The 11,255-nt window shown below is 39.1% G+C and overlaps 1 protein-coding gene across 1 annotated transcript in view; it reads left to right on the top strand.

Annotated features, from left to right (window-relative positions):
* The window catches only part of LOC100392953 (C-type lectin domain family 2 member A-like), a 55,091-nt gene extending 44,498 nt beyond the window's left edge, over positions 1-10,593 (top strand). Inside the window, exons 2-4 of the mRNA XM_035258565.1 lie at positions 1,794-1,960; positions 7,305-7,408; positions 10,488-10,593. Of these exons, the coding sequence (XP_035114456.1) occupies positions 1,794-1,960; positions 7,305-7,408; positions 10,488-10,593 (377 nt within the window). The remainder of the gene's footprint in view (positions 1-1,793; positions 1,961-7,304; positions 7,409-10,487) is intronic.
* Positions 10,594-11,255: the final 662 nt, after the last annotated feature.

Consider the following 11,255-nt stretch of genomic DNA (forward strand, 5'->3'; position numbering starts at 1 on the left):
TTGTGTCAGTAGTAGGCGACTCTGCCTTCCTGGGGCTCCAAACCTCGGTCAGAAGGGGAACCGGTCCCATTTACTGTGCGCCGAGCGCTGCCGCACTGAGGTGCCATCACAGCCGCTGTGCCGGGCTCTGGTGTCGTGTTGGGGGCCCTTGTTGGTCCTCCAAACCTGTTTACTCTGCTCCAAGAGCTGCCACGCTGAGGTGCCCGCGGAACCACTGTGCTGGCCACAAGAGTCGCGCTGGCCACCCCTGTGTTTCCTCCACTGGGGGATCTTCTGCTCCTTGAGTGACCAGAATTTGTCTGAAAGTGTGGCGTCCTCTAGTTCTCCGCGCCTTCCCTGAGAGCTGCAGTCCCGGGATGTTAGTGATCGGCCATCTTGGATCCGTCTCCAGAATCGTGATTATTAAAAAGTAAGGAAACAATAGATCCTGGCAAGGCTGTGGAGAAATAGGAACACTTTTACACTGTTGGTGGAAGTGTAAATTAGGTCCATCATTGTGGAAGATAATATGGCCATTCCTCAAGGATCTAGAACCAGAAATACCATTTGACCCAGCAATCCCATTACTGGGTATATACCCAAAGGATTATAAGTCATTCCACTATAAAGACACATGCTCATATATTTTTAATGTAGCACTATTTAAGTCAAATGTCCATCACGATAGACTGGATAAAGAAAATGTGGCATGTATACACCATGGAATACTATGCATCCATAAAAAAGAATGAGTTCCTGTTTTTTGCAAGGACATGGATGAAGCTGGAAGCCATCATCCTCAGCAAACTAACACAGGAACAGAAAACTAAACACTGCATGTTCTTACTCACAAGTGAGTGTTGAATAATGAAAACACATGGACACGGGGAGGGGAACATCGCACACTGGGACCTGTTAAAGGGTAGTGGGTAAGGGGAGAGAGAGCATTAGGACAAATAGCGAATGCATGCAGGGCTTAAAACTAGATGATGGGTTGACAGGTGTAGCAAACCACCATGGCACATGTATACCTATGTAACAAACCTGCACATTCTGCACATGCATCCCAGAACTTAAAGTAAAAATTAAAAAAAAAAAAACCAAAAGAGCAAAAAGAAAGAGAGTTAAAACACAATATGTTTTGTTTGTTTGTTTGTTTCGGTCTTGTTACCCAGGCTGGAGTGCAATGGCGTGATCTCGGTTCACCGCAACTTCCGCCTCCTAAGTTCAGGCAATTCTCCTGCCTCAGCCTCCTGAGTAGCTGGGACTACAGGTACGCACCACTGTGCCCAGCTAATTTTTTGTATTTTTAGTAGAGACGGGGTTTCACCATATTGACCAGGATGGTCTTGATCTCTTGACCTCGTGATCCACCTGCCTCGGCCTCCCAAAGTGCTGGGATTACAGGCGTGAGCCACTGCGCCCGGCCAAAACACAATATGTTTTATATCCTGTGTAGTAGCATGTATCCACTTCTGAGCACTACAACAACAGCAACAACAACAATAATACATCATGGTGGAGTGGGGAGTGCAGTCTTTGGAGTTTACCCTACATTTGAGTTTGCCCTACATGAGTAGCACCATTTCTCACAATAGGCACCAGGAAAATAGAAAGAAAAAAAAGCATATACTGCTTGATCACTAAATGATCTTCCTTACAGATGGGGGAAGTTAATTCATCTTCATTCTGGGGTTGAAGCTAATTTACAGGCCTCAAACCATGGAAGCAAAAAGTAAAATTAATACAGTAGAATGAGTAGAAACACTTTTTAACTTATGCTTTATCTGATCTTTTTTATCTTTTTTTTTCAGTCATATGTTCAATACCTGCTAAACCTGTGGCGTGTTCAGAGGACTGGCTTGGAGTAAGAGATAAGTGTTTCTATTTTTCTGATGATACCAGAAATTGGACAGCCAGTAAAATGTTTTGCAGTTTACAGAAATCAGAACTTGCTCAGATTGATACACAAAAAGATATGGTAAGAAAACAGAAAAGTCTTTGTAACTTCAGAGATTACATTTTTATAATTTTTATAAAAAGATAATGAAAGCAATAAAAGCTAATACTGTAATACAACTGAGCCTTGAACAATATGGGTTTGAACGGTGTGGATCCACTTATACATGGATTTTCTTCCCTCTGCCACCATTGAGACACCAAGAGCAACCCTTCCTCTTCTTCCCCCTCCTCAGCCTACTCAATATGAAAACAATGAGGATGAAGACACTTAGGATGCTTCACTTCCACTTAATGAATAGTAAATAAATTTTCTCTTCTTTATGATTCCTTAATACCATCTTTTCTCTAGCTTTGTTTTTGGTGAGAATACAGCATATAATTTAAATAACATCCAAAATATGCATTAATTTACTTTTATATTATCAGTAAGACTTCCAGTCAACAGTAGGCTACTAGTGGCTACGTTTTCTGTTTTTGTTTTCTTTTTAAGAAAGGGTCTCACTCTGTTGCCTAGGCATGAGTGCAGTGGTGCAATCTCAGTTCACTGCAGCATTGAAATCCTGGGCTCAAGCAATACCCCCACCTCAGCCTCCTGAGTAGCTGGGACTACAGATGCACATCACAGTGTCTGGATAATTTTGTTTATTTTTTGTAGAGATAAGGTCTCCCTACATTGCCCAGACTGGTCTCAAACTGGGCTCAAGCAAGCCTCCGGCCTCAGTCTCCCAAAGTGCTATAATTAGGTTGAGCTCCCATGCACAGCATGGTTGACTTTTTGAGTCAAAAGTTATATATGACTTTTGACTGCACAGGGGGTCAGTGCCCCTAACTGCCACATTGTTTAAGTCAACTGTATATGACAATATGTGCTAGTGTTCTAAGCACTGAAAGTATAAAAACTTATGTAATCTTCTAGTAACCCCCACGAAGGAGTTATATAACTCTTTCTACTTTAAAGAGGGGAAAGTAGGTCACAGAAATGTTATGCAACCCAGCCAATGTTACAGCCATAAGTTGTTGAGCTGGAATTTGAACCCAGGCAAGATGACTAGGGATGTCATGTTCTTTACCACAATGCATACTGTTTCTGTATCTAAATGTCTTCATCAAATGTTCTTAGATTATCAAGTAGATTATTTTTAAAACTGTTTCTATTTGCATTCTGCCAAGCACAGACTGAAAAAAAGAATAAAATACAGCTCTTGGAATTTAGAGACAAGGGTATAAAGGAAATATGTGTACTTTGAAGAAGTGAGTGAATTAATGGAAGTAAAGAAGGTGACACATGTACTCTAGGGACACAGAGTAAGAAAATAGACTAGTTAGTTTTTAAAGAAAAGCTGGGGATTGGGAGTGGGTAAGATTGCCAGCCAGAAGTAGTTGGCATGCACAACTCTCATAGAGAGGAACTGAAGGGGTGAGTAAATACAGCACTTTCAACTGAAACATCGAGGGTACACACAATGTAACTTATCATGGAAACAAGTCAACCCATGGACAATGGAGAAAAGCAAGGCAGGCAGATGGCTAACCAGGGAATGACACAGAGCCAGGGTAACCTCTGTTTGCCAGGGAAGTGGTGAGTGAATGTCCAACCCTAGGATCCCATGCTGCTCTCATCGATCTTTGACCTGATCCTCAGGTCAGGAGATCACCTTGTGAACCAACTCCACCAGGGCCTTCAGTCTGACAGAGCTACCTGGAGCCTCAGGAGAGCAGCCACTCAGGCACATGCAGAGACCTGGGAGCCTTAGCCAGGCTTTCCAGGCTTCTCAGCAAAAGTAGTTGCAACTCCAGCAAAGAGGGAGGTTATACTACCTTACATGTCCCTAGTAAAGGGGCTGAATCCAGGGGGCTGAGCAGTGACATTCTGCAGGACTCACTTCCATGGCACCTCACAGGATAGGACCTACTGGCTTGGAATTCTAGCCAGCCATCAATAACAGCATTGCACCTCCCTAAGATAGCTCCTAGAGGGAAATGTGGGCCTCCATCTTTGCTGTTTGGATGACTTAGCCATCCAGCCTTCAGGCTTTGGAGAGTCCATGTTGACCAGAGATGGAAGTGGACCCCCCAGTGCAGCACAGCTGCTCTACAAAAAAGTGGCCAGACTGCTCTTGTAAGTAGGTACCCAATCCCATTCCTCCTCACTGGGTGGGATATCCAATCAGGGTTGCTAGCCACCTCCTTCAGGTGTGTTCAGGCCAGCAATAGGTGTGTACCTGCCTGACGCAGAGCTCACAGAGGGAGGGGCAGGCCACCATCTTTGCTGTTTTGCAGGCTTCATCATTGGTACCTACAGGTATTGGAAAATCTGAGGTAAATAGGGACTGGAGATGGCTGCCACCATGCCACAGCAGCCCTATGAAAAAGTGGCCAGGCTATTACATGGGTGCCCACTTCTTGTCTCTTCACTAGGAGGGTCCTCCAGGTTTCAGCCTCCAGCCACCCCTCTCAAGAGTTGTCAAGCCAGTAGCAGCTCTGGAATGTCCTGGACAGAGCCTTCAGGGGCAATGAAAACCTCTCTGCCACTGCCTCTGCCCTGGAAGCACCCTTGCTGCCCTCAGAGTAACGAGGGAGAAAAGACTCTGTTTCTTATCCACACCTCTAATAAGTTGCAGGAGAGGAGGCCAGTCCATCTTCAGAGGCTCTGCCCACACACCTTGAGCAGATATGGAGCCCCCAGCTTGGGCCCACAGCACAGACTCTCCATCCTAGGCTGACTGCACTGAATGATTGCTTACTTGCATCTCTCTGGAGTGAAGCTCCCAGGAGAAAAGCAAAAGGCTGTTGGCCTTAACCACTACTAGGGTCCCTTCCATTACTGCCTCAAAGTTGGGGAGGAAGCATAAACACTGACATCACCCAAGAGCTGCAGTGGGCAGCCTAGGAGTGTCAAGCCACAATCTACAGCCATCACTCACCCCTATGAAAACATACATAAAAGAGGTCTGTTGGCAGTACTAAATATGCACTGCAGTTAAAGTAACACCCACACGCAGAGATTAGAGGATTAATGCAAGAACTCCAGTAACTCAAATAGCCAGAGTGTCATATGTTCTCCAAACAACTGCACCAGTTCTCCAACAAGAGTTCTAACCAGGCTGAACTGACTGGTTAACAGTTGAATGATATTGAAGGACAGAAATTCAATGCTATTTCTATCAAACTACCATGACATTCTTCACAAAACTAGAAAAATTTGTTTTAGATTTCATATGGAATCATAAAAGAGCCCAAATAGCCGAGGCAATCCTACACAAAAAGAATAAAGCTGGGATTATCATGTTATCTGACTGCAAACTATACTGCAGGGCTTCAGTAACCAAAACAACGTGGTACTGGTACAAAAACAGGCATGTAGACTAATGGAACAGAATAGAGAGACCAGAAATAAGGCCACACACCTATGACCATCTCATCTTTGACAAAGCTGACAAAAACAAGCAATAGGAAAATAACTCCCTGTTTAATCAATTGTGCTGGATAACTGGCTAGCCACATGCAAAAGATTACAAGCAGGACTCCTTTCTTATACCATATACAAAAGTCAACTCTACGTGTAAAACCCAAAACTATAAAAAGCCTGGAAGAAAACCTAAGCAATACCATCCTGAACATTGAACCAGGGAAATTTCATGACAATGACAATGAAAGCAATGGTTAAAAAAAAAACCCAAAATTGCAAAAATTGACAAGCGTTATCTAATTAAATGTAAGAGCTTCTTCACAGCAAAAGAAACTATTAACACAGTAAACAGACAAACTGCAGAATGAGAGAAAATTTTTGCAAGCTATGCATCTGCCAAAACAAAGGAACTTAAACAAATTTGCAAGAGAAAAACAACCCTATTAAAATTGGGCAAAGGACATAAACAGGCACTTTTTAAAAGAAGACTTACATGCCTCCAACAAACATGAATAAAAGCTCAACATCACTGATAATTAGAGAAAAGCAAATCAAAACCACAATGAGATCTCATCTCACACCAGTCAGAATGGATATTAATAAAAAGCCAAAAAACTATAGATGCTGGTGAGGTTGCAGAAAAAGAACACTTATACACTATTGGTGGGAGTGAGAATAAGTTCCACTATTGTGGAAAGCAGTGTGGCAGTTTCTCAGAGAGCTAAAGGCAGAACCACAATGGTTGCAGTGGTGTTTACGTGATTGACTTTATAATTGTTTTGTTATGGATGAATTAATTGTTTTTAAATGTCTTCCCTTAACTAATAAGTCTGTCTACTTTTAGGTTTGATCTAAAATTACTACTGACAGTTTCTATTTGGATTGGATAAGACTCATGTTTAATTAGTTAATTGCTTAATACAGAAGTTTGTTCAGTACTTATGTAAATGATGTACATAAAAAATTTTCTAGTCCTCCTATTGATCTCAATTGGCACATTGCTATGATTAACACAGAACTATGTGATGACAGACATGACAGATACAACTGTTGGTTAATGGCTCAATACCTGAGTGATGAAATAATCTGTAAAATAAACCTTCATGACACAAGTTCACCATGTAACAAACCTTCACATATACCCCAGAACCTAAAACAAAAGTTAAAGAACAAAAAGTTGATGAAGAGTTTGTGGTTCAATGGCAAAAAGCCAATAGAGGAATGGCTAAATTCATCACTTAATATATTTCGTTCAGTAAATTATATCCATATAGAAGTTAGTTTCATATCTGATTATGTAAAAACAATATCAGTGACATTCATATTGTAATATGTTATCAAAGTAATTCATCATTGGGTTTTTCTATTCTAATAGTACTTACACTTTCCATTAAACTCCTCCCCCTGCAATCTCTCTCCTATGATTTTTGGAAGAGTACCTGTGCACACAAAAACATATATAAACATTAGTTCTCTATCATCCTTGAAGAAGATGCGGTATCAGATCTCATAGAACTTGCTAAGGTCTTATATTGTCATCTAGGTAAATTTAACATTGTATTAATTTATAGCTTATGTCATTCAATCTGTGACTAGAACATATTAATGGTTTAGGAATTTGAACTCAAAAGAAATAAACTCGAATATGGTTTTCTCATTAATTTCCAACTAGAGACATGGAAGTTACCTTTAAAGATAATCAGAGTGTAGCTCAGCATCAATTACTTATAGCCCAACTATTTGAAGATACTTAAGATGCAGAAAAGCAAAATGAAAATCTTTCTGATAAAACTAACTCAAATATCAACGTCTGTGCTGTTTGTTATTATAGACGCCTCAGGGAAGACAAAACAGAATGTGAATCCTAAAAGATGGAATAATTAGGGTGGGAAGCATGTTCAGCAATGTACTGTAACATATTAAGTAATTGATGATTCCCTTTGCTTTGTGAAAGGAATTTTTGAAGAGGTTCACAGGAACTGATACGTACTGGATTGGACTAAGCAGGAAACCAGGAGATTCTTGGAAATGGACAAATGGCACCATATTCAATAATTGGTGAGTTTCCAATGTATTAGGAATGTTCTTATTCTGATGTTGTATAAAAAATTTTAAATCATTTTCAGTTGTATTATTATAAACAAATCTTTCTCTATTCTAAGTGTAATTAACCTTTCAGTCTCTTATCTGACATGGGCCCTTTCACATTGAAGCACATACTAGAGTAATCCATTTTCTTCTCACCTTGTCAAACAACACATGGTGAAATTTTCCATTTTTATTTTTATTTGTTATTTTATCTTTATTGTCAAGCTCTTGCTTGACAATAAGTGCTCTTTTGCTAATTCAAATTCAACAATTCTGCCAATTTCAAACCAAAACTTGTGTATTACTTGTACCTTTTTCCAACTAATTAAGTTTATATAAGATCTCTTTGTCTTTAAATAGTTAAAGACCTTATAATTGTCTTTAACATTTTAAATGTCTGCCACAATGAATAGTATTTATTTTTATTTATTTGTTGCTTATTTTATTTATTTTTATTTCCTGAGTGAATTAAAATTGTTAAAAGTGTTTCTTGGGAAAAAATGGTTAAAGATTGTGTAGTTGTCTTTAGCTTTCCAAATGTTCATCATAAGCAATATTGTATTTTTTTTTAATTTTTAAAATTTTTTATTAGTTTATTATTTATTTATTTATTTATATAACTGTTTCTTGGATACATATGTATTTCTGCCTTATTATTTTAGTTAAGTGCTAGATAAGAAAAACAACCAATAGTATAAATATTGAAATATGCAAGACAGGACAAATTATATTTATAAACAAGAAAAGATTTGGTTGTCAACAAAGAAAACTAACCAAAAAATATATATATACATAATTTTACTGTAAGTTCTGGGATACAAGTTCAGAATGTGTAGGTTTTTTACATAGGTATGTATGTGCCATAGTGGATTGCTGCACCTATCAACCCATCATCTAGATTTTAAGCCCCACATGCATTAGCTACTTGTCCTAATGCTCTCCCTCCCCTCATTCCCCCAAGTCCTTGACAGGCCTGGGTGTGGGTTGTTCCACTCCAGGTGTCCATGTGTTCTCATTGTTCAACTCCCACTTATGAGTGAGAACATCCAGTGTTTGGTTTTCTGTACCTGTGTTAGTTTGCTGAGGATGATGGCTTCCAGATTTATCCATATCCCTGCAAATGACAAGATTTCATTCCTTTTTATGGCTGCATAGTATTCTGTGGTACCACTATGTACCACATTTTCTTTAACCAGTCTATCATTGATAGCCCTTTTGGGTTGATTTCATGCCTTTGCTATTGTAAATAGTGCTGCAATAAATATATTTGTCCATGTGTCTTTATAATAGAATAATTTGCATTCCTTTGGATATATATCTAGTAATGGGATTGCTGGGTTAAATAGTACTTCTGGTTCTAGATCATTGAGGAATCACCACACTATCTTCCACAATGGTTGAACTAACTTACATTCCCACTAACAGTGTAAAAGCATTCCTATCTCTCCACATCATCATCAGCATCTATGGTTTCTTGAGTTTTTGATAGTTGCCATTCTGACTGGCATAAGATGGTATCTCATTGTGGTTTTGATTTGCATTTCTCTAATGATCAGTGATGTCGAGCTTTTTTAAATATATGTTTGTTGGCTGCATAACTTTCTTATTTTGAGAGGTGGCTCTTTATATCCTTTGTCCACTTTTTGATAGTTTTTTTCCTTGTAAATTTGTTTTAAGTTCCTTGTAGATTCTGGATATTAGACCTTTGTCAGATGGATAGATTACAAAAATTTTCTCCCATTTTGTCAGTTGCCTGTTCATTCTGATGACACTTTCTTTTGCTGTGCAGAGGCTCTTTAGTTTAATTAGATTCCATTTGTCAATTTTAGCTTTTGTTGCAATTGCTTTTGGTGTTTCAGTCATAAAGTCTTTGCCCATGCCTATGTCCTGAATAGTATTGCCTAGGTTTTCTTCTAGGGTTTTTATGGTTTTGGGTTTTACACTTAAGTCTTTAATATCTTGAGTTAATTTTTCTGTAAGATGTAAGGAAGGAATTCAGTTTTAGGTTTCTGCATATGGCTAGCCAGTTTTCCCAGCAACATTTATTAAATAGGGAATTCTTTTCCCATTGATTGTTTTTGTCAGGTTTGTCAAAGATCAGCTGGTTGTAGATGTGTGGCATTATTTCTGAGATCTCTGTTGTGTTCCATTGGTTTGTATATCTGTTTTGGTACCAGTGCCATGCTGTTTTAGTTACTGTAGACTTGTAGTGTAGTTTGAAGCCAGGTAACGTGATGTCTCCAGCTCATTCTTTTTGTTTAGAATGGTCTTGGCTATATGGACTGTTTTTTGGTTTTATATAAAATTTAAAGTAGATTTTTTTCTAATTCCGTGGAGAATGTCAATGGTAGTTTGATGGGAATTGAACTGAATCTATAAATTATTTTGGTCATTATGGCCATTTTCACAATATTGATTTTTCCTATCCATGAAGATGAAATGTAAAAAAACATTGTAGGCAGTCTCTTAGGTTTCTACTGCAGTATGTTTCAAAAGTACCAAGTAAATATAAATCTTATTTTCACTTTTTGAAAAAGTACATCGACTAAAATTAGACCAGAAATCTGATTCTTTAAATTTCAGAGATCTTTGAATTTGGCAAACATTCTCTGTCATTCCATATAGATAGGAAGAAAGGAAAGAAGGAAGAATGGAAGAAAGGAAAGAAGGAAGGAAGGGAAAGAAGGAAGGAAGGAAGAAAGGAAGGAAGGAAGAAAGGAAGGAAGGAAGGGAAAGAAGGAAGGAAATAATGGTTTCCCCCATCTTTATATATCTATATGTGTCTGTCTGCCTATCTACAAATTGTTTTAAATAGGGTTACAGATTTTAACTCCAACAAACTCTTAAAACACTGCAGAAACATACTGCAGTTCAGTCTTATTTTCCCTTAGCATGCCAGATATTTTAGTGTAGCATGTGAAAATAAGTGGGTATATTTTCTGGGAACTCACTGTTTGGTATAATATATTTCAAATCACTCTATTCTTACTTGTCTTTTTGATTACAGCTGTAAGCGGTTTCCAGACTGATTTACAATGTTCTTTTTCAGTTTTGAAATTACAGGGAATGGATCCTTTTCTTTCTTGAGTGCTGATGGAGTCCATAGTTCCAGAGGACTTATTGATATCAAGTGGATTTGCAGCAAACCTAAATAATTTTACTTCAGTAAGCGTTGCTTTTCTAATTTTTTTAAACTTTCGGTTCTGGGATACATGTGCAGATCATGCAGGATTGTTGCATAGGTACATACATGGCAGTGTTGTTTGCTGACTCCATCCCCCATCACCTATATCTGGCATTTCCACCCATGTTATCCCTCCCCAACTTCCCCACCATCCCCCCCAAAAACTTGAAAATAACTATCACACTTCTAAGATAAAAAGAAAAGCTACTAGAGGGATTGTCGGCAAGCTAGCCAAATAGAAAACTCTGGTGGGCAACTCCCAGTGAGAGCAATGCAGAAGGCAGGTGATTGCCACAATTCCAACTGAGATCATTTTATGATCTCAGTTGCCTGTTTCATCTTATTGGCACTTGTTAGTCAGTGGGTACAGCCTAAGAAGGCTGATCCCAAGCAGGGTGGGACATTGCCTCACCTGGGAAGTGCAAAGTATTGGGGAACTCCCTCTTCTAGCCAAGGGAAGCCATTAGGGACTATCCCCTGCACTCCAGCCCAGATACTTCACTTTTCCCATGGTCTTCACAGCCTGCACACCAGGAGATTCCCTCCAGTGCCTACAGCATGAGGATCCTGGGTTTCCAGCACAAAACTGGGCAGCCATTTAGGAAGACACCAAGCTAGCCACAGCAGTTTTTT

Source organism: Callithrix jacchus, chromosome 9 (assembly GCF_049354715.1).
Source record: "Callithrix jacchus isolate 240 chromosome 9, calJac240_pri, whole genome shotgun sequence".
NCBI classification, from domain to species: Eukaryota; Metazoa; Chordata; class Mammalia; order Primates; family Cebidae; genus Callithrix; species Callithrix jacchus.